Source organism: Lissotriton vulgaris, chromosome 3_1 (genome assembly GCF_964263255.1).
Source record: "Lissotriton vulgaris chromosome 3_1, aLisVul1.2, whole genome shotgun sequence".
NCBI classification, from domain to species: domain Eukaryota; kingdom Metazoa; phylum Chordata; class Amphibia; order Caudata; family Salamandridae; genus Lissotriton; species Lissotriton vulgaris.
Window position 1 is genome coordinate 1,976,475,368 of NC_141689.1, and position 24,477 is coordinate 1,976,499,844.

The 24,477-nt window shown below is 42.5% G+C and overlaps 1 protein-coding gene across 1 annotated transcript in view; it reads right to left on the minus strand.

Annotated features, from left to right (window-relative positions):
- The window catches only part of VEGFC (vascular endothelial growth factor C), a 467,419-nt gene that overhangs the window by 114,830 nt on the left and 328,112 nt on the right, over positions 1–24,477 (minus strand). The window contains exon 3 of the mRNA XM_086962460.1: positions 19,887–20,077. Within this exon, the coding sequence (XP_086818586.1) occupies positions 19,887–20,077 (191 nt within the window). The remainder of the gene's footprint in view (positions 1–19,886; positions 20,078–24,477) is intronic.

Below are 24,477 nucleotides of genomic sequence, written 5' to 3' on the forward strand. Positions count from 1 at the left end.
CCCAGCCGGCAGTAACAGGAAGGAGTAAACGCACTGGGTGTGTAACAATAGGCACTGTGGTTGTCATGGGATACCGCATGTTTATTGGCTGAATGTAAACCAATAGCTTTTGGGGAAAAAAACATCCAACGTAACTAGCAAGATAACTGTGTTGCTCATAATAGTTAGTTCTCATGTACTTTGTACTAGACAGAAAATTGAAGTAGCGTTAACTATCCTAAGAATTGTATTGTATTCAGGCCGGCAGTAATAGAATAGGAACAAACGCCTAGAGCGAGAGCAGTTGCGATGACAACAGACGCACGAGAACGCGCCTGGTTGCTATGACAACCGCTCGGTGTGCTTTGCCGAATAACCTCTGTTTTAGAATCTCTGTTGTAGCAATAATGCTCAACAGACGCTAAATAAACCATAATATTGTGGCCGATAAAAGTAAGCAATGACAGGATAAGGCAGACGACCTAAAACGCGTTCGGTTGCTATGACAACCGCGCGCTGTTTGACACGCTATTATCCAATCAAATTAGGGGAAAGAGGTAGACATGCGCCAATGGGAGAGCGCACTTAGCGGTAACTGAGGGAGCGTTCGGTTCCCTTGACAACTGCAACCGCTCGGTGTGTTGTGCCGAATAATCTCTGTTTAAAAATCACTGTTGTCGTAATAATGCTCAGCAGACACTAAATAAACCATAAAAGTGTGGCCGATAAAAGTAAGCAATAACAGGATAAGGCAGACGACCTAAAACGCGTTCGGTTGCTAGGACAACCGCGCGCTGTTTGGCACGCTATTATCCAATCAAATTAGGGGAAAGAGGTAGACATGCGCCAATTGGAGAGCACGTAGCGGTAACTGAGGGAGCGTTCGGTTCCCTTGGCAACCGCATGGCCATTGGCCGTCATAGAACCTATCAAAGAACAGAAAACGAAAGCCATTGGAGAGGTTTGCTAATAAAAATGCCGAGGAATGAGAAAATCCTCAGCATTCGAGACGGCCCATACCGGATCAGTGGAGGGACGTGTGAAAGACTGCCAGAGACCAGGAGCAGGGAGGCCGAATCTAATAATTGAGGTAATGGAGAACCAGGATTCTTTGGAACACAGGGGAATATTTAAATAGCCCTTTTTACAATCAACTATAAAACTCTTTCTAATTTCCCAAAAGTTTTTGTAAAAGGAACTTTTGATATAAATATAGTGTGATAGGGACAAGAGACCCACTCCTTTCCACTTGTAACAAATAACATTAGAGGGTCTATAAACATAACATATGGGCTATCAACAGTAAAAGAAAATAAACTAAATGAAGAACGTACATAAATCTAAATAGTGTATACCTGTTATTGTTTAATAAATAGAAAGAATTTGGAGTTGAACAAGAAGGAACTTGGTAGCAACTCATCCTGAACATTGCGCCAGTCATCCAAATTTTAAATGGTGAGTGACTGAGTAAATCCTTTAAGACATATGAGAAAATTCTTCTGAAATAGATTGAGACTAATGCGCGTTTCAATAAAATTGACTAGGGCGATTGAAGAAACCCATATAGAGGAAGACGGTGGCTCCCCCTGGCAGTCCAAGACAAAGCTAATTCAACCCAAATATAAGGTACTGAACAAACAGTCCTTTGTTGATCTTCAATGTCAAAACAAGATCACAACCTAAGTGGGGTTTCCAAATATAATAGCATCCTCTTTTTCTTTATTTTCCTCAACCAGTGGGATCAAAAATCAAAAATTGAGGATTTTTCCTGAATGTATCATAATCCGATGACTACAGGGTGCAGAATTTAATTAAAACTGTATCCAGTGGGCGGTCTGCCCTATCTAATTTAAAGGTATGCTTAACCTACACGAATAATAGTTTGGAATATCATGTCCTGGTCTAGTAAGCATTGGACCATTAGGTCCAAGGGAAAGGTAAACACTATTAGTTTTGTCACAGTATAGAAATGCACATCAACTGAGGGAGATGTATTTTAAGGATAAGGGGTACAAGGGAACATGATTTGTCTAAAAATCTTTTTGTTTATAAGAAAAGATCATAGTACAGTGACCACGAATTGTGATTATATAGGGTACTGGTTGAAGAGATGCCAAGACCAATGCAAAAAATGAACTCTGTTTTTTTTAAATCTTTTTAAATTTGTCTAGAATCAGTCCTGAAGAAGGTTCAAATACAGAATACCGAAACGCCGCGTCGACTTGTGATTCTTGTTTTTTAAAAATCTTTTTATGAAATGTATAATGATGTTTTTTTAAAAATTTTGTATATTGTATTGTGATCATAAAATAAATGTATAACAGTTTTAATGCAATTCTTGGTGTGGAAAATATCTTTTAAATATCTCTTTGAACCACTTTTTACTGTGTTTTCTATGTAATTCATTTTGGTGAAAAATAATGCTTAGATTTTAAGTCAAACTGTTTATGGTCAAAATGTGTTTAAGAAATACTCCCCTATTCACATAATTCACCGAAAATCTGGCCACTGCAGAAATAGAGCTCAGTTGAACCATAGACCTTGTCTCCCGGATTGAAGTCTGCCTTTAGAGATTGTTATCTTAAACCTTGTAACTTTACCTTTCCCGCCGAAATAACGGCATGCTAGTTTTTGGGTAAGATACTCAACCTGTGTGGTTACTTGTTTGAGGGGACGCCCAATTTCTGTTTAAAAGATCCTCTCTCTGTCACCCTCTGTCTCCCTCCCTCTGTCTCCCGTCCCTCTGTCCCCGTCTCCCCCTCCTTCCGTCTGTCTCCCCCTCCGTCCGTCTGTCTCCCCCTCCCTCCATCTGTCTCCTTCCCTCTGTCTCCCTCCCTCTCTGTCTTCCTGTCTCTGTCACCCTCTCTCTCCCTCCCTTTCCCCCCCCCTCTCCCTTTGCCTCCCTCCCTCTATCACCTCACCTGGCGTGCGTGTGTCTGTCAGCGGGGGCTGAGACAGCTTCCCGGCAGCACCCGAGTGCTTCACAGGTTTTTAAAAGACCACTTACATGTTAATAAGGCTTTGTTGTATTTCACCGCTTCTCAGCGCCCCTGCAGTTCCACTCTGACCTTCGCTGGAATCACCCGGCCCCCATAGAGCACTGCTGCAACCGGCAGTGTTAATTTAAAAAAAAAAAAAAAACAGGTAGGATGTCTGGAAGGTCCGCGGGACGCAAAGGAAGGCTTGCAGGGCCGCTGGTGGACCGCGGGCCGTACTATGAGTACCCCTGCTCTAGAACAACTGCGTCCCTCGTTTCCCCCAAATGACACCACTGACACATTGCTTTTGGTGCCAAAAAAGGTCGCAGTTCATTACAACAATTCAACATAGCATGTGTACACTTGTTGACAAAATATATTCCGTTTTTGTGCTTACAGAATAGCTCTTCTGTACCAAGGGCTATTAATTACGGCAACGTATTATGCCCATACAAAACAGTGATGATGCTAGACCTACCATGTTAATATACACCAATCCAATGCAATAATAAAACCTCCCCGTCATCATTCTCTGAATAAAAAGAAAAGGACCATTGTCAAGCTGCTTCGACAGAGCCAGGTCTTCATAATAGGGTGTGTGTAATATAAATAATCCATATTTTGTTTTGTATGTCAAACTTGTATATAGAATTCGCTTCGTTGGTTACAACAGCTGGGGAAAGCCCTTTGAAGCCGCCCTTATCAGACTACTGAGCTAGTTGGTATGCTAAGTGCACTCGGGTTGATTGTGGAAAAAGTGTTTTGCTGACTGATATCTTATGATATCCGGCACTTCTAATGTCACGGTGTCTCAATATTTCCTTCTGAGACTTCTGAAAAGTCAGGCCGATAAGCCCTTGCAAGTTACTGGCGTTGCGGTCACTGTGGACGTCAACGCTTGTACCAATTAAATATATCTTTTTGGTATATACTTTCCGAATAAAACATGAAACTACAATAACATATACACAGTAGCACACTCATTTTGTGAAGCAGATGTTTGCTAACACATAGGGACATATTACCAAGGGCATTATCGCCGCATTAGCGGGACTTTTTCCCGCTAATGCGGTGATAATTTTATCGCCCTATTACCAAGCTGTCGCTAACACCAGTTAGCGACAGCTTGCAGGCGATAGCGGGCATTTAGGTGCCCACTTTGCATGTCAGCGATAATTATCGCTAATGACATGCAAAGTGGACGTGCCAAGATGTTAGCGACTGAAAACAGTCGCTAACATCTCTAACTCCTATTAACAACTTTTGGAAATATTCGCGCTAAGTGCGAATATCTCCAAAAGCTAACGCCTGCTAAAAGCAGTTCTTAGTCATGTTATCCAATGGAAGGTGGATAACATGGCTAAGAGCATTGTCACGATAATGCATGAATATCGCTGATTTTTCAGCGATATTCATGCATTTCGCAGGATTTTTACCGCTTTTGAGATAAACCTTGATAATATCAAGTTATCTCAGCGGTAAAAATCCTCGGTGCTCGGCGATATTTTTTTCCCGCTAACCAAGCAATAGCGATAATTATCGCTATTGCTTGGTAATATGCCCCACAGTTTTTTTAAAGCAAATTCAAACTTAGGCCTGGAATAAAGACAGTAGAGCGGAGATGTCAGCTTCATGTAAACCAAAACATGAATAAATAAAAATGACATACATATACAGATGAACAGCTAAGCTCTCGCAACTACAATTAGAATGTTCCACAATTCAGTTCGATTAAGAAGTACCACAAAAAAACAAAATAACATAGAAGCAGATCCTTTGGTGTGTTGCTTGTCCCAGCAGGGTGGAGATTTATTTGATCCAGACTTGAGGAATAATAGTAAGCCGACACGTGTTTCGTCGTGTGCCGTTGAGTCAACACGACTCTTCAGGGCTGATGGTACAAAGCACAGAGTATACAGATTTACCGATACGTCAACTCACATAGTTATACTGCATATGGTGACTTGAGGTGTATCAAGCATGCAGTAGTGGTGTGCGTAACCAATGGCACAGAGAGTGACTGTGATGTGTGATGACGTTCAGAACACTAGGGGTGTCATACTCTAAGGAAGTGAGTGGTATTCCTAGAGTAGTTGTGCTTAGGGTGTGGAGTTGATGGTATTATAGTGAACAATCGTGGGAAGCGTTAACGTGCACACGGTGGTCCTGCCTGTCTAGGGTTATAGTTTAGTGAGTTGAGTTTGTGAGGGCAAGCCAAAAGTGAAGTGCGAGTTCCGTCGGTGACAAGTTCAGACTGGAAAGTGGGAAAGTCATTTGTGATTAAACAAGACTGCGTGGTGTTAAAAACGGTATCTATAGTGAAGACTTCAGGAACATGCTCTCTCTATCCGGTTCCATAATTTACCTTAGACTCAACTCCGGGAAGTGGGTTGAGTATGGTCTGGAGGTATGGCAATGTTCCACGTAGGTGGATTAGAGAGAGACTAAAAAGACGAAAGGAGAAGAGAAAACATCATGAAGGAGGCATAAGAAGGAGGACTGTGTGAGAGCCTGTCAATGGAAGGTTAAATTGATGGTAAACCAAAATAACCAGGACACTACAATAAAAGTATCCTTACCACTGGGATTATTAACAATCAGGTATTTAAGTAGATAGTGGTGGAATATCCCGTGGATCCGTTCGTAAAAGCGCGTTCTGTTGGCTAGGTCTCGCCTATTTTCTGAGTGTGTCAAAGACTTCTTGTCAAGGACGCTCTAATAAAAAGATAAAGTCGATCCACTAAGTTAGTGGACCTCATGTGACATAAATAGTGTCCATTTCAAAAGTTTATACAGTCCTGCTGCAAGGAAAACACTCAATATACTGAAGACACGTTTTGTACCTGGGTATGTCTGTATTAAAGGTGTAGACCGGGAGGGGATCCATACAGTTTGAAAACCTTGAAACGGGTGCGTTTCCTGGTTAGCGGTAAGCTGAAAAGATTAAAAAATAACATGCACTCGTCAAGAAAAAGCCGTCGCCAATTCCTGTTTACCTAAGTGCAAACGAAGGTTTAAAATCTGGTTAGCTAGTTGCAAGCGAGCCGCGACTCACCTCCTGTTCTGTATCCCTCCTCCGTTGGTTCCCGGTGGCCGTCTGTCATGAGCGGACCCCGGGCCGGAGGAGGAAATGACGTTAAGTAAAAGAAACTAGAAACCGAAGATGCCGCTAGAATAGGAGGTACGAATTCGGGCCGCCATCTTGGAGTGGGGAATTTTTAGTGCCGAGTATCCCGGGTTGGTCATTGGTCTACGGATCACGTGATGTGTTTATTCGTAATGTGGGTTCGATCAGAGAAATAATGCCAATGGGCAGACTCCGATCATGATTGTTAGGATATTCACAGTAAGTGGACATCCCGGAGTTCTAATGTCGATATTAGCCTTAAAAGAGGTAGGTCAGTCTCTACCTTAAGTGTTCACATGGGGGAAAGCAAGTTTTGCTCTGTCCTTAGGTAGGTACTAGAAATATATTTCTATAGTAAAAAGTAGTTCAAAGAAGGGTGACATGCCACCAAGTGAGGGTGCAAACGCAAAGTTGTGAAAAGGTGACTTCCTGGATCACATTCCTATATTTCTACTTTACCAAAAGTAAAAGACTTGTTTTTTGTCCAAACTCACTGGCAAAACATGTCAATCATGAAATACTGGTGACTTAACAGGGTGATAACCTGACAGGTGAAGGTGCGTTACATTTGTCAAGAAAAAGTGACTTCCTAGGATACATAGGTATAGAAAATCTAAGTTTCACCCTTTTGGTTAGCAACCTATAGTCTTTCCGATAGATCAAAGAGATAAAGTGGCTTAATTGCGTACCTGTAGTGGATTATAGAATTTTCCAAGAAAACAAGTGTGTTTGCAAGTTGACATTATAACACCGGTTGTCCAAAATTTACAGATCTCATTACAGTTTAACATTTCTTTAAAAGAAGAAAAAGGTTTTTGCAAAATTCATGATTTGTACAATAGTCGGTTAAGATCTTGTTCCAGATGAAGTGGAATATGTACAATAAAACGTCTATAGCTATTCTCCGTAGGTTGTGTCAAAGTTCAAAGTTGGAAATCGTTGGTTTCCAAAAAGGATTGAAACCCCTCGGGCAACTATTCAGTTACCCAGAAAGTACTGAAGCTCAGGGTCGTAGTTTAGCCCATGTTCCACGCTCTGTAGGCGCATGATCCATGTGGCCTCTCTCCGTCTGAGCATTAGTTCTCTATTGCCCCCTCGGATGTTGGGGGGAATCATATCAATTCCAAAAACACGCACTTTGACATCATCTTCTAGAGGTTGGCACTCTGCTACGTGTAGGGCTACTGGGTATCGTGGGTCTCTTTTCTGTATGGCCCTCATGTGTTCAGCAGTTCTCTCTCTGAGTGCCCTGATGGTGCTACCAACATAAATTTTGCCACATTTACATTCAATTAAGTAAACAACAAATTTGGTCAGACAAGTGATATTTTGTTTGATTTTGTATATGGATCCACCCGGACCCTTGAATGTGGTAGTGCCGTGTTTCCCCCAAATACACATGGAACATGAACCACATTTGTAGAAACCCAGACCTCTAGTGGAAAGCCAATCTCGCGTTCCAGTGTTGGGGGGTACCGTGGGGCTCAGTTTGTTTTTCAAAGTGAAACCCTTCTTGTAAGTAATGGCCGGTCTGTCTGGAAGGAACTCTCTGAGCACTGAAAAACTAAAAACACGTACGGAGACAGAGTCTTCTGGACAACAAATCAGACTAATAACTGAATACAACGCGCTCAACTACACCACCAAAAAGAGCTTCACCAAACACTGGAAACTGCTGAAAGAGGATCCAGTGCTCAGAGAGTTCCTTCCAGACAGACCGGCCATTACTTACTAGAAGGGTTTCACTTTGAAAAACAAACTGAGCCCCACGGTACCCCCCAACACTGGAACGCGAGATTGGCTTTCCACTAGAGGTCTGGGTTTCTACAAATGTGGTTCATGTTCCATGTGTATTTGGGGGAAACACGGCACTACCACATTCAAGGGTCCGGGTGGATCCATATACAAAATCAAACAAAATATCACTTGTCTGACCAAATTTGTTGTTTACTTAATTGAATGTAAATGTGGCAAAATTTATGTTGGTAGCACCATCAGGGCACTCAGAGAGAGAACTGCTGAACACATGAGGGCCATACAGAAAAGAGACCCACGATACCCAGTAGCCCTACACGTAGCAGAGTGCCAACCTCTAGAAGATGATGTCAAAGTGCGTGTTTTTGGAATTGATATGATTCCCCCCAACATCCGAGGGGGCAATAGAGAACTAATGCTCAGACGGAGAGAGGCCACATGGATCATGCACCTACAGAGCGTGGAACATGGGCTAAACTACGACCCTGAGCTTCAGTACTTTCTGGGTAACTGAATAGTTGCCCGAGGGGTTTCAATCCTTTTTGGAAACCAACGATTTCCAACTTTGAACTTTGACACAACCTACGGAGAATAGCTATAGACGTTTTATTGTACATATTCCACTTCATCTGGAACAAGATCTTAACCGACTATTGTACAAATCATGAATTTTGCAAAAACCTTTTTCTTCTTTTAAAGAAATGTTAAACTGTAATGAGATCTGTAAATTTTGGACAACCGGTGTTATAATGTCAACTTGCAAACACACTTATTTTCTTGGAAAATTCTATAATCCACTACAGGTACGCAATTAAGCCACTTTATCTCTTTGATCTATCGGAAAGACTATAGGTTGCTAACCAAAAGGGTGAAACTTACATTTAGATTTTCTATACCTATGTATCCTAGGAAGTCACTTTTTCTTGACAAATGTAACGCACCTTCACCTGTCAGGTTATCACCCTGTTAAGTCACCAGTATTTCATGATTGACATGTTTTGCCAGTGAGTTTGGACAAAAAACGAGTCTTTTACTTTTGGTAAAGTAGAAATATAGGAATGTGATCCAGGAAGTCACCTTTTCACAACTTTGCGTTTGCACCCTCACTTGGTGGCATGTCACCCTTCTTTGAACTACTTTTTACTATAGAAATATATTTCTAGTACCTCCCTAAGGACAGAGCAAAACTTGCTTTCCCCCATGTGAACACTTAAGGTAGAGACTGACCTACCTCTTTTAAGGCTAATATCGACATTAGAACTCCGGGATGTCCACTTACTGTGAATATCCTAACAATCATGATCGGAGTCTGCCCATTGGCATTATTTCTCTGATCGAACCCACATTACGAATAAACACATCACGTGATCCGTAGACCAAGGACCAACCCGGGATACTCGGCACTAAAAATTCCTCACTCCAAGATGGCGGCCCGAATTCGTACCTCCTATTCTAGCGGCATCTTCGGTTTCTAGTTTCTTTTACTTAACGTCATTTCCTCCTCCGGCCCCGGGTCCGCTCATGACAGACGGCCACCGGGAACCAACGGAGGAGGGATACAGAACAGGAGGTGAGTCGCGGCTCGCTTGCAACTAGCTAACCAGATTTTAAACCTTCGTTTGCACTTAGGTAAACAGGAATTGGCGACGGCTTTTTCTTGACGAGTGCATGTTATTTTTTAATCTTTTCAGCTTACCGCTAACCAGGAAACGCACCCGTTTCAAGGTTTTCAAACTGTATGGATCCCCTCCCGGTCTACACCTTTAATACAGACATACCCAGGTACAAAACGTGTCTTCAGTATATTGAGTGTTTTCCTTGCAGCAGGACTGTATAAACTTTTGAAATGGACACTATTTATGTCACATGAGGTCCACTAACTTAGTGGATCGACTTTATCTTTTTATTAGAGCGTCCTTGACAAGAAGTCTTTGACACACTCAGAAAATAGGCGAGACCTAGCCAACAGAACGCGCTTTTACGAACGGATCCACGGGATATTCCACCACTATCTACTTAAATACCTGATTGTTAATAATCCCAGTGGTAAGGATACTTTTATTGTAGTGTCCTGGTTATTTTGGTTTACCATCAATTTAACCTCCCATTGACAGGCTCTCACACAGTCCTCCTTCTTATGCCTCCTTCATGATGTTTTCTCTTCTCCTTTCGTCTTTTTAGTCTCTCTCTAATCCACCTACGTGGAACATTGCCATACCTCCAGACCATACTCAACCCACTTCCCGGAGTTGAGTCTAAGGTAAATTATGGAACCGGATAGAGAGAGCATGTTCCTGAAGTCTTCACTATAGATACCGTTTTTAACACCACGCAGTCTTGTTTAATCACAAATGACTTTCCCACTTTCCAGTCTGAACTTGTCACCGACGGAACTCGCACTTCACTTTTGGCTTGCCCTCACAAACTCAACTCACTAAACTATAACCCTAGACAGGCAGGACCACCATGTGCACGTGAACGCTTCCCACGATTGTTCACTATAATACCATCAACTCCACACCCTAAGCACAACTACTCTAGGAATACCACTCACTTCCTTAGAGTATGACACCCCTAGTGTTCTGAACGTCATCACACATCACAGTCACTCTCTGTGCGATTGGTTACGCACACCACTACTGCATGCTTGATACACCTCAAGTCACCATATGCAGTATAACTATGTGAGTTGACGTATCAGTAAATCTGTATACTCTGTGCTTTGTACCATCAGCCCTGAAGAGTCGTGTTGACTCAACGGCACACGACGAAACACGTGTCGGCTTACTGTTATTCCTCAAGTCTGGATCAAATAAATCTCCACCCTGCTGGGACAAGCAACACACCAAAGGATCTGCTTCTATGTTATTTTGTTTTTTTGTGGTACTTCTTAATCGAACTGAATTGTGGAACATTCTAATTGTAGTTGCGAGAGCTTAGCTGTTTAATTGTGCATGGTCTCTGACTTTTTAGACGGTTAAGGGTGATTTTCCGTCTGCTCTTTACGCACTACACAATTACCTTTTTTGAAACACACACATGAACGTCAAATTTGAGGCAGTGCGCCCTTGATATCTGAACTCTTAAAATACCCTCGAGTAGTTTACCTTTATCCTCTCAGATAGGGTGCCTCCACGTTCCTAATTAATTATTTACCACTACTTTTAGTCTGTACCTGTCCGTCACACTATGGACAGGGATAAGGCGGCAGCAGATCTCTTTGAAAACCTGGCCAAAAGCATGCCCACACACCAGGCATCGGCCACGGCAGGCCCTGCACGTATAGAGGGTTTAAGAGACAAGTTCTTCAAATTAGAGAAACTCAAAAAACAAGAGAACTCCCGCTGGTGGGACGGGGCGACTCTAAAACATTATCTAAAACTGAAACTGGTCCCTAGAGGACTGAGGTCCCAAATCTTTCCAACTTATGATGATCTAGATAGAGATCTCATGATCAAATGGGAAGACTCACTAAATCAAAACTCCATTACACTCATGGACATTCTTATTGAGAGTGCTGACCGCAAAACTGCGAAATTACAGGCAGAAATCTCCATCATTGAACAGGAGATAAAAGATTTAAACAAACCTGAAGCCACAGTCAAAAATTACACCCTACTTGATGAGATACTTCTCAAACACCAGACAGAAATAAAGAACAGAAAAGCACGTCAAATTAAAAGGGACGAAGCTGACTACAAAAATGGAAGAATCTATACCTTTGATCGTAAATATGATTCCCTGATCCCTAAACCCAAAACGGGCCCACAATCTGCCAGAACCACGAATACCGGTTCCACTAACTCCAGCACCACGTCCCTGAGCTCTACTGGGCTCAGTGATATTGAAAATGAAATCCTAGCGAACTCAGACCCCCACAGTTCAACCTTTTTTTTAGAAATGGAACGGGTGAGGAAAGGCAGCAGAACCCAACCACCAAGAACCGTCACAGACCCAAACCCCACAGGGGCAAACGTGGGAACAAGCGAGGACTATCGCAGGAAATTGAGGTCAGGGACGCAGAAAAATTAGATACACCTAATGACAAAGTACAAGTCATAAATCTGTCCTCATTTCCCTTGACACCTGATATGATCTCCCTGTTAAGTAGGGGCCTTAATTTCAATCCTTATGCCACCGGGGACATTTGCCAGACGAAGATAGATGTCTTCAAATTCATTCGTAATCTGAAACTAAAAAAACATTTTGCTGGACTACAGAACACACAAAGTCAACCTAGACATATTCCAAATGTTTTTGATGATGTTTCTCTTACCATTAAAGATGTGCAATCCACACACTTGCTTCTTTCTTTGACAGACAGGGAAGACAGTCCTCTTGAAATGGAGAAATTACTAGAGGACCTCGATATTGAAACTGACTATAGCATGGCTAGTGGCTTAAAAAGCAAATCCAAATGGACACCCACGTTACCAGGGGGTAATGTGATCGACAATTTTCATAGACTTGTTCTTGAGGATTTAAACAGAGTAAACACCAGAAATTTAAACACCAGGTTTAAATATAAAGACAATTTAACCAGAGGGGAACGGTTAGCACTCTCCACGTTAAGTGACAATCCAAATATCATCATCAGGGAGGCGGATAAAGGGGGGAATGTGGTGGTCATGGATCTGATTGACTACAACAATGAGATCCAGGGCCAACTTAATGACAACTCTTGCTATGAGTTGCTGAACCATAACCCCATTGGTCCACTGACACTCCTAATCAACGGACTCTTACTCACCTGGAAACAGTCTGGTCTTCTGGATGATAATGAGTACCTATATCTCAAAGTCTTCAGACCAACGTATCCGTGGTTTTACACGTTACCCAAAATCCACAAGAAATTACCTTTCCCTCCAGGGAGACCCATAATCTCAGGGATCGGAGGTCCCACCGAAAGACTCGCAGAGTATGTGGATCTTTTTCTGGGGCCACTGGTCAGAAATCTTCCGTCTTACATACAAGACTCTAAACATATCCTAAGCATAATGGCAGACATGGAGTGGCAACAAGGCACCATACTAGTAACACTAGATGTGGTGTCTCTTTACACTGGCATTAAGCCTGAACTAGGTCTAGAAGCCATCTCTAAACTCTTATCCAACCGACCGGCTTCTCTTTGGGCACACACGAATATGCTACTTCACATGATAAGGATCATCTTGGAAAACAACTTTTTCATCTTTGATCGAAAATGGTACCGGCAGACAAAGGGAGTAGCCATGGGCTCCAAATTCTCACCCTCCTTCGCTAATCTCTTCATGGGAGCGTTGGAGACTGACTTGATTTGGGGCACCAAGGGAATTCAATATATCGACTCCATAGTATTTTGGGGTCGGTATATCGACGATTGTTTTTTGCTCTGGTCAGGCTCTGAAGAACTTCTCCATTGCTTTCTTGAACACCTAAACAACAATACATGGGAGATGAGCTTCACCATGAAACACAGCCTTACCAGTATGGAGTTCTTAGACCTGGACTTCTACATCAAAGATAATAAGATACACTCCAAACTCTTCAGAAAACCAACTTCCTGCAACTCTATACTCCATGCCTCCAGTTTTCACCCTGAACATCAGTTACGCTCCATCCCTTATGGAGAATTTTTAAGAGCTAGGCGTAACTGCAGTGAATCCAATGAGTTTGAACAATGCATCTCTAACATGAGGGACAGATTCCTAAGGCGAGGATACCCTAAATCATCCCTCAAAATTGCTGAACAAAAAACCAGATCTATCTCTAGACCAGACTGTCTAAAAACACGTACGGAGACAGAGTCTTCTGGACAACAAATCAGACTAATAACTGAATACAACGCGCTCAACTACACCACCAAAAAGAGCTTCAACAAACACTGGAAACTGCTGAAAGAGGATCCAGTGCTCAGAGAGTTCCTTCCAGACAGACCGGCCATTACTTACAAGAAGGGTTTCACTTTGAAAAACAAACTGAGCCCCACGGTACCCCCCAACACTGGAACGCGAGATTGGCTTTCCACTAGAGGTCTGGGTTTCTACAAATGTGGTTCATGTTCCATGTGTATTTGGGGGAAACACGGCACTACCACATTCAAGGGTCCGGGTGGATCCATATACAAAATCAAACAAAATATCACTTGTCTGACCAAATTTGTTGTTTACTTAATTGAATGTAAATGTGGCAAAATTTATGTTGGTAGCACCATCAGGGCACTCAGAGAGAGAACTGCTGAACACATGAGGGCCATACAAAAAAGAGACCCACGATACCCAGTAGCCCTACACGTAGCAGAGTGCCAACCTCTAGAAGAGGATGTCAAAGTGCGTGTTTTTGGAATTGATATGATTCCCCCCAACATCCGAGGGGGCAATAGAGAACTAATGCTCAGACGGAGAGAGGCCACATGGATCATGCGCCTACAGAGCGTGGAACATGGGCTAAACTACGACCCTGAGCTTCAGTACTTTCTGGGTAACTGAATAGTTGCCCGAGGGGTTTCAATCCTTTTTGGAAACCAACGATTTCCAACTTTGAACTTTGACACAACCTACGGAGAATAGCTATAGACGTTTTATTGTACGTATTCCACTTCATCTGGAACAAGATCTTAACCGACTATTGTACAAATCATGAATTTTGCAAAAACCTTTTTCTTCTTTTAAAGAAATGTTAAACTGTAATGAGATCTGTAAATTTTGGACAACCGGTGTTATAATGTCAACTTGCAAACACACTTGTTTTCTTGGAAAATTCTATAATCCACTACAGGTACGCAATTAAGCCACTTTATCTCTTTGATCTATCGGAAAGACTATAGGTTGCTAACCAAAAGGGTGAAACTTACATTTAGATTTTCTATACCTATGTATCCTAGGAAGTCACTTTTTCTTGACAAATGTAACGCACCTTCACCTGTCAGGTTATCACCCTTTTAAGTCACCAGTATTTCATGATTGACATGTTTTGCCAGTGAGTTTGGACAAAAAACGAGTCTTTTACTTTTGGTAAAGTAGAAATATAGGAATGTGATCCAGGAAGTCACCTTTTCACAACTTTGCGTTTGCACCCTCACTTGGTGGCATGTCACCCTTCTTTGAACTACTTTTTACTATAGAAATATATTTCTAGTACCTACCTAAGGACAGAGCAAAACTTGCTTTCCCCCATGTGAACACTTAAGGTAGAGACTGACCTACCTCTTTTAAGGCTAATATCGACATTAGAACTCCGGGATGTCCACTTACTGTGAATATCCTAACAATCATGATCGGAGTCTGCCCATTGGCATTATTTCTCTGATCGAACCCACATTACGAATAAACACATCACATGATCCGTAGACCAATGACCAACCCGGGATACTCGGCACTAAAAATTCCCCACTCCAAGATGGCGGCCCGAATTCGTACCTCCTATTCTAGCGGCATCTTCGGTTTCTAGTTTCTTTTACTTAACGTCATTTCCTCCTCCGGCCCGGGGTCCGCTCATGACAGACGGCCACCGGGAACCAACGGAGGAGGGATACAGAACAGGAGGTGAGTCGCGGCTCGCTTGCAACTAGCTAACCAGATTTTAAACCTTCGTTTGCACTTAGGTAAACAGGAATTAGCGACGGCTTTTTCTTGACGAGTGCATGTTATTTTTTAATCTTTTCAGCTTACCGCTAACCAGGAAACGCACCCGTTTCAAGGTTTTCAAACTGTATGGATCCCCTCCCGGTCTACACCTTTAATACAGACATACCCAGGTACAAAACGTGTCTTCAGTATATTGAGTGTTTTCCTTGCAGCAGGACTGTATAAACTTTTGAAATGGACACTATTTATGTCACATGAGGTCCACTAACTTAGTGGATCGACTTTATCTTTTTATTAGAGCGTCCTTGACAAGAAGTCTTTGACACACTCAGAAAATAGGCGAGACCTAGCCAACAGAACGCGCTTTTACGAACGGATCCACGGGATATTCCACCACTATCTACTTAAATACCTGATTGTTAATAATCCCAGTGGTAAGGATACTTTTATTGTAGTGTCCTGGTTATTTTGGTTTACCATCAATTTAACCACCCATTGACAGGCTCTCACACAGTCCTCCTTCTTATGCCTCCTTCATGATGTTTTCTCTTCTCCTTTCGTCTTTTTAGTCTCTCTCTAATCCACCTACGTGGAACATTGCCATACCTCCAGACCATACTCAACCCACTTCCCGGAGTTGAGTCTAAGGTAAATTATGGAACCGGATAGAGAGAGCATGTTCCTGAAGTCTTCACTATAGATACCGTTTTTAACACCACGCAGTCTTGTTTAATCACAAATGACTTTCCCACTTTCCAGTCTGAACTTGTCACCGACGGAACTCGCACTTCACTTTTGGCTTGCCCTCACAAACTCAACTCACTAAACTATAACCCTAGACAGGCAGGACCACAGTGTGCACGTGAACGCTTCCCACGATTGTTCACTATAATACCATCAACTCCACACCCTAAGCACACCTACTCTAGGAATACCACTCACTTCCTTAGAGTATGACACCCCTAGTGTTCTGAACGTCATCACACATCACAGTCACTCTCTGTGCGATTGGTTACGCACACCACTACTGCATGCTTGATACACCTCAAGTCACCATATGCAGTATAACTATGTGAGTTGACGTATCAGTAAATCTGTATACTCTGTGCTTTGTACCATCAGCCCTGAAGAGTCGTGTTGACTCAACGGCACACGACGAAACACGTGTCGGCTTACTGTTATTCCTCAAGTCTGGATCAAATAAATCTCCACCCTGCTGGGACAAGCAACACACCAAAGGATCTGCTTCTATGTTATTTTGTTTTTTTGTGGTACTTCTTAATCGAACTGAATTGTGGAACATTCTAATTGTAGTTGCGAGAGCTTAGCTGTTTAATTGTGCATGGTCTCTGACTTTTTAGACGGTTAAGGGTGATTTTCCGTCTGCTCTTTACGCACTACACAATTACCTTTTTTGAAACACACACATGAACGTCAAATTTGAGGCAGTGCGCCCTTGATATCTGAACTCTTAAAATACCCTCGAGTAGTTTATACATATACAGATGCTCAGAGTGCCTGTGGATCAGAAACCTTCATTCATTGGTCTGTTTACTTATTATTCACATTTTGCTTCCACTCACTACAGCATACAGCATGGGGAAATGGGTCAGCCCACTTCAGCCATTGGCTCGCTTACAGAGTAAGTGGAGGCATTTTGCCAGACCCCGAATTTATATTGGCTTAAAAAGTGCACTTCAGTATCTGGGTTGTTGACTCAATCCTTTGCCAATGCCCATGTCTTTCCATCTTTATTATTATTTTTTTTTAGGCATCGTTGTGGGTTTACACTATATTTTCAGGTTGCAGTGACTTAAGCCAATAGTAACCGGATGAACCAATAAGAATTGTATTTTCAGTGGTGTGGCTTTGAACAAATGATGATTTCTAACTGTTCTAAATAGGTCTGCCTGCTCGGAAGCCCCTGTACTGATATTTAAAAATGATATGAGATGTTTAATTGTATTTTTAAATCTAACATGTTCAGTGCAAATTCATGAGGTCCACATTTATGCTACATCATATTTTATTTTTACGTATTGTCTGCAGAGTGCTGTAGCTGATTGTCTCAGATCTCAATTTACCAATACACGTTCATATACACACATACATACAGTACAAGTAGAGTGGTCTTTGTGTGCCCGCTTTACTCATTGCAATTTTTTGTAAATTTTGATTGGCTAGGTGGGTTGTTCTTAATGGTTACTTAGTCATCCCTCAATTATCTCTGGGCCTCCTCGCCCTCCATTTCCCCCACAACCTCTTTAGTGCACAATGATGCCAAAATTCGAGTAGCTTGGCAGTATCAATTTGTGTTGAATTGCCTAAGTAAAACCATTCCAATTTGGCCGCCATGCATGTGGGTACATGTTTGGCACCCATCTTATAACGGAGTCTCAAAATTCACAGTAAATGCCAATAAATAATTGCCACCATGCATGTTTGCGAGTGCATGGTCGTCATCTTTTATGGAGTGACATTTTTTTAAAACTCAATCACAAGATGGCCACCACAAAAGTGTGTGCTTGCATAGTGGACACCTTATGTGGGAGTTTAAAAAAACGAAGAAACACTAGTGCAATGTGGCTTCCCCTCGGCTGGACACATGTATGCAGCATGTCCGGGGACCAAAAAAATCCTTAGCAAAGCCAAGAGTTCCACTGCAGGTAGCAAGGAGGAGGGAGACCTATTGGCTTTACCAATGCAAGGTATTGTTTTATGTCACTTGTGCTTACAATAACACATTGAAAAAATCACCATCAAACCTGATTTAAAGGACAGACCTAGTTTGCTCTGCCAAATTCAGTTCAAATATGGAATGCCCTAATCAAAAGTCACTTATTGACTTTACATTCTTTTAATAAGGGACAACAATATTATGCTTAAAGTGCCTTTTCACCGCCTCCAAGTATAAGAGGAAAGGATTTATCTGCTTGGAATTCCTCCCATCTGACAAAGGGCCAGGGCACAGCGAAAATCTGGGGCCTAATTACAAGTTTGGCGGTTCATCGGACTGTCAAACCTGCAGTGAGGTGCGGTGAAAGTCGGGGACCGATGCACCAGTGGTCCGACTGCCATACTGCGACTATGGTGGTCAGACCGCCATAGGACCGCCACAACCGCCAAAGATTGTGGTGGTCTAAGGCTCCAATATGCTTGTTGGTGCTGCTGCGGCACAGGCAAGCATATTACGAGTTTCCTCACTGCAAGCAGTCTCATGGTGGTGCTCACACCATAAAAATGTTGGCGGTGAGGAAACTAAGGGGGCCCTACAGGGCCCCCTGCTGTCTCAGGACCTGAGAATACATGCAGAGGGGCACATGGTGTGCCCCTAAGTGCATGCACCCCAGCTCCTGCACAGCATCAACTGCAAGTCCATGCCATGCAGGAACTTGCTTTGGCTCGCCTTTGGCACTGCAGCTCAAAGGCACACATATGAGCCTTTGAATTGCACAGCCACAGGACAGCTGCACTGCCCACCAGCCAGACCACAAACTTACACATATTCTGGCAGGTGGGCAATGGGCAACTTTGGCAGTGTGGGTGCAAGGCAACAGAAACTTTCCAAGTTGTGAATATTACCTGAAATAATTTGGTGTTTCTGAATTTACAAATGAGGGGCGCAGAAGGAACGGGTCAAGTTCTCAATGTTCGATCTGAATTTTGGTTTGAAATCAGTTGCCTTTATAGGTAAAGGCCTGAGGTGTGTGGGATCCTTATTTTAAAATGCCATTGGAATTCCAAAGTTTCATGTTCTGTCATGTATCGTTTGGTCACAGTAAGAGTGATATTCAGGCTGAGAGGGTGAATACTCTTGAAAAGCTCTGACATAAATTAGATATTAAGGCACATTGATTATAAATCCAGATTGCTGTCCTTTAAAAAGTTTATTTTTCTCTCAGTTTGCTCGAACTAATGTACACGTGTTTCGAGAGAGTTGTTAGGTTGTTTTGGGTTGTTGATTTAATATCCATTCATATGAACACAGCATGAATTAATCTGACCCAAGTAAAAAATTGCTGTTACAGGATATGAGCTTTTTTTCATATAACATGAAGCCATTCTATAAGAGAAGATAACAGATTTCACTTAGGAGCGCAGTCAATAAATATGCCTTAAGGATCATAGGGGCATATTATTAAGCAGGGCATTAAAATTATCGCCATTTTAGCGGCAGAAAACTGCTGCTAAAGCGGCTATAATGGGCTTGATAATATGCCCTGGAGAATTCCCATAGAAGCCCATGTTCACACCAGAACACTGGTTTCTATTGGAATTTACAAGGCCATATTATCAAGCCCATTATCGCTGCATTAGCAGCAGTTTTCTGACGCTAAAACGGCGATAATTTTTAATGCCCTGCTTGATAATATACCCCATGTTTCTTTTACCTAAAGCAAACAATGAAAAAAAACCACTCATTTTTGGGTTCAGAATTTTTTTTTCAAAATGTAAAAGTAAAAGTATGTATGGAATACTCACCGTTTTGCTGATGTAGGTTGAGCTGATATTCATGCACTGCAGTCCTTCACTATTGCAGCAGCCCCCACATCTGTAGATGGATACACACGGGGGTTTAAAGAAGGTGTTTGTTGGAGCCCCATACTCTTTTCCAACATCTATACACACCTCACGAGGCACACACTGAGTTTTCCTCCATTCATTATCAATACCTGGCAAGGTATAGGGAAGTTCATACGTTACAATACAGCCATGAAAGAATACATCAGCAGGAATTTAGCAATGTTTAGAAACAGCTGGGTTGGAATATGCTAAAGTAAACGCAGTGGAGATGAAGAAAAACATGGTATAAACTATGTATTTTAAATTAGTAGACAAATTAAACATGACAATCAGTGAAAATGTAGACTACAAAAATTGAACGGAAAATTGTTAGAAATTGGGTTTCTGGTTGACAGGGGTTTGCTCCCTGTCCAATCAGGAACCGCAGTCCTAGTCGGGGTAAGCCAGATATACACCCTTAATTAACCTGTGCTCACCCTCTGGTAGCTTGGCACACAGCAGTCAGTCTTAACTTAAAAAGCAATGGGTAAAGAATTTGAGCAAACATTAAAGATTAACACAGTGAATACACAACAAAAAAACTCCACACCAGTTTAGAAAAATAGATTATGATTTTATGAATCAAACAAGACCAAAAACAACCAAAATCCAATAATTAGAAGTCAAGATGTGAAATTTTAAAGATTAAAAGTAAAAAAAAAGTGCTTAGCAGCAATAGGCGCCTATGGGGAATATATGGTCATGGTGGACCAGGGCAAAAACAAGAGTTCAGGCAGAGACAGGAGCTACGCAAGCCCCATGGAACAAAAGTATCTTGATCCTGGTCATAACTGCAAGATGCTGGGTGTAGCCGAACGATTTGTAGGTGTCTATCCTGCAGTCGAGTTGATGCATTGATTTTCTCCACACAACGATGGCGACGCGTCATTTCTAAAGATAAAAGGCCAGTCTTGAGATGTGTTGGTTGCCAGGGGGATGCGTCGGGGTTCTCCACGCAGTTGAGGGGATGCATCAATAGTCTCTCCTGCGGCAGCAGCCATGCAGTGGTTGATGGTGATGCACAGTTTTCAAGTGCGATGCGACGGTTCTGTTCACACAACAGCAGCGATGCATTAATTCTGCCTCACACAGCTCAGGGTGTGTTGGTTCCACTGGAGCTAGCCCCTGGATCCACTTACAATGGACCAGGCACAGGTCTGGGGGTAAGACTTTGACATACCTGAGTCTTGGAACAGGTGGCAAGCCAGAATGCCTTGGAGGTCACTCTGGGTTGAAGCAAGAGTCCAGTTCTTCCTCAGCAGTGCAGAGGGTAGCAGGCAGCCGGGCAGCACAGCAGAAAAGCAGTTCTTCAGGTGCAGCAGTTCAGCAGAGGTAGTCCGTGTAGCAGCACAGCAGTCCATCCCCCAGGCAGTGTGCTTCACAGGTCCAGTTGTATCTTTATTGGGATCAGAGACCCTGTACTAATACTCAGTTGTGTCATGACAGAGCAATTCCTATTCAGGTGTGCCAGCTCATCCCTCCCACCCTGCCCAGGATGACCCATCAGGATATGGATGGCCACTCAGTATCACACATAACCTTCCTTTGTGTAATGCTTCTACAGGGAATGCAAAACGTTCAGCTGTCACCAACACAGATCTACGAGCAGAGAAATGCCATCTTTCTAATAGAGCACAAAGAACAGATGGACGGAATGCTGAACAAATCAAACATTCACCCTGTAACAGATCTGGGTTAAAGCCATCGATTTTTATTTGTTACACCAATCCAGTTTGGACTCAGGCATATGAAAATCAGTGTTTACCCTGCTCCCAATGGGAACAGTCCAGCCCGAACTGCCAGGTCCGGTCCTCCTTGGAGACCAGAAACAAGTATCCATGGACCGTTTTCAGGGTATCACCCCCTCATCAGCCAAGCTAGCTTGAATCCAAAGGAACAGTGATCACGCTACCCACGTCTGGGCATACCATTCCCACTTAGAACAACAAATGCAAAAAAACAGATGATGGACGGAATGCTGAACAAATCACACATGGTCAAAGATCTGGGTTAAATCTATTGTGTCTTTGCTTGCCAAGCCATTCCAGTTTTGGACCAGCCATCTGCAAATCAGTATTGACCCTGCTACCCATGGGAACAGTCCAGACTGAACTGCCAAACCAGATCATCCCTGGACCAGAAAAAAGCATCTTGGGACCGGTTTCGGGGTGTGACCCCTCATCGGCCAGGTTAGCTTGAATCTGGTGGCATAGTGAGTACGGGACCCAGGTCTGGGCATACCCCTACCACTTAGAACTACAAATGGACAAAGAACAGATAAAAGTACATTTCTGAAGTAGTAAGGACAAATATGACGTTGCCAGCAAAGAGGATTTATAATTACCATTCCAATGATATGAAGCATGCCAGAACTACTCTTTCCAGCTTGGGAATACCAGCTATTAGTGCAATAAATAATTCCCAATGTTAACCTATAAGAGGGGTAGGCCTCATAGTAGTCAAAAACAAATGTGGGTGTTTTTCACTACCAGAACATGTACAACTTCACAGTATATGTCCTACTTTTTAATTAAACAGCATCCTGTCCTAAGGGCTACCAAGGGCCTACCTTAGGGGTGACATATATAATTAAAGTGGAGTTTAAGGCTTTGCAAGGGGTTTTACGAAAACTGCACACACATGCTCTCTAGTGGCAGGCCTTTAACATGTTTAACATGCTATTTGTGATTGGTGTGGGTGGCGCAATCAGTGCTGCACACCCTCTAGTAGCCTTTTATTTTTAGGCCCTTGGCACTTATAGTGCTCTCGATTTTTCAAACAGGTGGCTGTATCAATCAAACCATGCTTAGAGGAGAGAGAACATTCCTTTAGCACCGCTTGGCAGTTGAAAAGCGCTCAGAGTCCTACAGCCAACCAAAGCGAGGTCAGAAAAAAAGGAGGAGGAAGGTAAAAAGTTTTGGATGACTCTTCAGAAAAGGCAATTTTCCAACAATAATGACATTGATTTTTAAAATTTCCCAAAACTAAATATCAGCATTATTAGATCGATGTTATATTTGATATTTTTCGGCTAAATTGCAGTTTGGTGAAGGACCCATAAGCACACAATTTTACTGTTAAACTGCTTCTGCTTTCTCTCTGGTCAAGGATATATTCATGTACCTTCTCTATGTCTTCCTGAAGAGACAAATTGCAAGGGGAGGATAATACAATAAAGGATGCACTGCTTTTTTCCATTCGCATTCTCCATCTCTGATCTGTTACGTCTATCCAGCATTCCTGTTGCTGGTGCACATATCTATCTACCTATTTGTCACTTTCTCCTAACAGTAGTGTTAGTGCCCAAGGATTGGAAAAAATCGGTTATTAAACCAAACACCCCATCTTACAGCTTGCACCTTTGTAATCCTGATGGCGCTTGACAGGTCAGATGAACCTTCACCACCATATTGCAAATGGAGCAAGGATAAAAAGTACAGGTCATAAATATCTTCAACTGATAGGTTCTGTAATTTCAGTCAATGACTAGAAGTTATAGAAGCTTCCAAAACATTTATTTATCATTTAAGGAATTGGTATGGTTTATCATCTTTATTCCAGTTAGTCGAAATTACAGAAATGTCAAGAAAAAAGGTGATTAGTGATAACATAAATCAAACAGAGTGTTCCATAAAAGAATGTTGTCACTAAAATAGTTAAAGGAGCCTAAGCAGCCATGATAGAGAACTCATGAAGGGTTCCTTCTAAAAAAGAGCAAGATTTTCAGAGCATAGATGCAGTCTTGATTTTCCCATAAAGAGTTGTTCTGGAAACTCAACCGAGCTCCCCACAGCTGCAGTAGCAACTGTAATCAAGGTTAGAGAAATAATAATTGCAGTAGCATTGATAAAGAAAGGTCAGGAGAAAGAAGGGTAAAGCCACTTCTAGCAATAGCTTTCAGAAATAAGCAGCAAGGAATGGGGTTTAGGATGGTTAAAGAATTGACTCTCTTGGGGGCGTGGCTTCGGTGCCAACGCAAAATGGCGGACCCTGTTTGAGCTCCGCTCACTGGCGGGACTCATATCCTCATAAGAGCCGTCTTTTCACTGCCTTCAACTCTCGGAACATCGGGCATTTCCTTCGGATGATGCCGTGAGCGCCTGGTAATAATTATGTGCGATTCCTTGCCCTGGGTCTTCTCCTAGCAGCTCCGTTACTTTCTCCTCATGACGCGAGCGACTGAAATTTTGGGCCGTCATACTCGCGTTCATCACCCGGTAATTTTTTTTCATTTACTACTGCAGTGAGGCCCCTTTCGTCGGCAGCATGTTGCCAGTCTTTGCTCATCAGGATGTATTTGCCCTCTAATGACTATTGCTTTCCATTTTCCGGCGTGAGAGAGGATCTTTGTCTCTATACAGCCTACCATCTCCTTCACTAACTTTGTGCCATATTGAATGCCTTACTTACAATTTCCTCAGTCATATGCTCGCAGTGGCTTTTCCTACTCCTCTATTTCAGTACAGTTTGATGCTGTTGGATGCCATTAGACTTTCTTTTGAATGTGTGC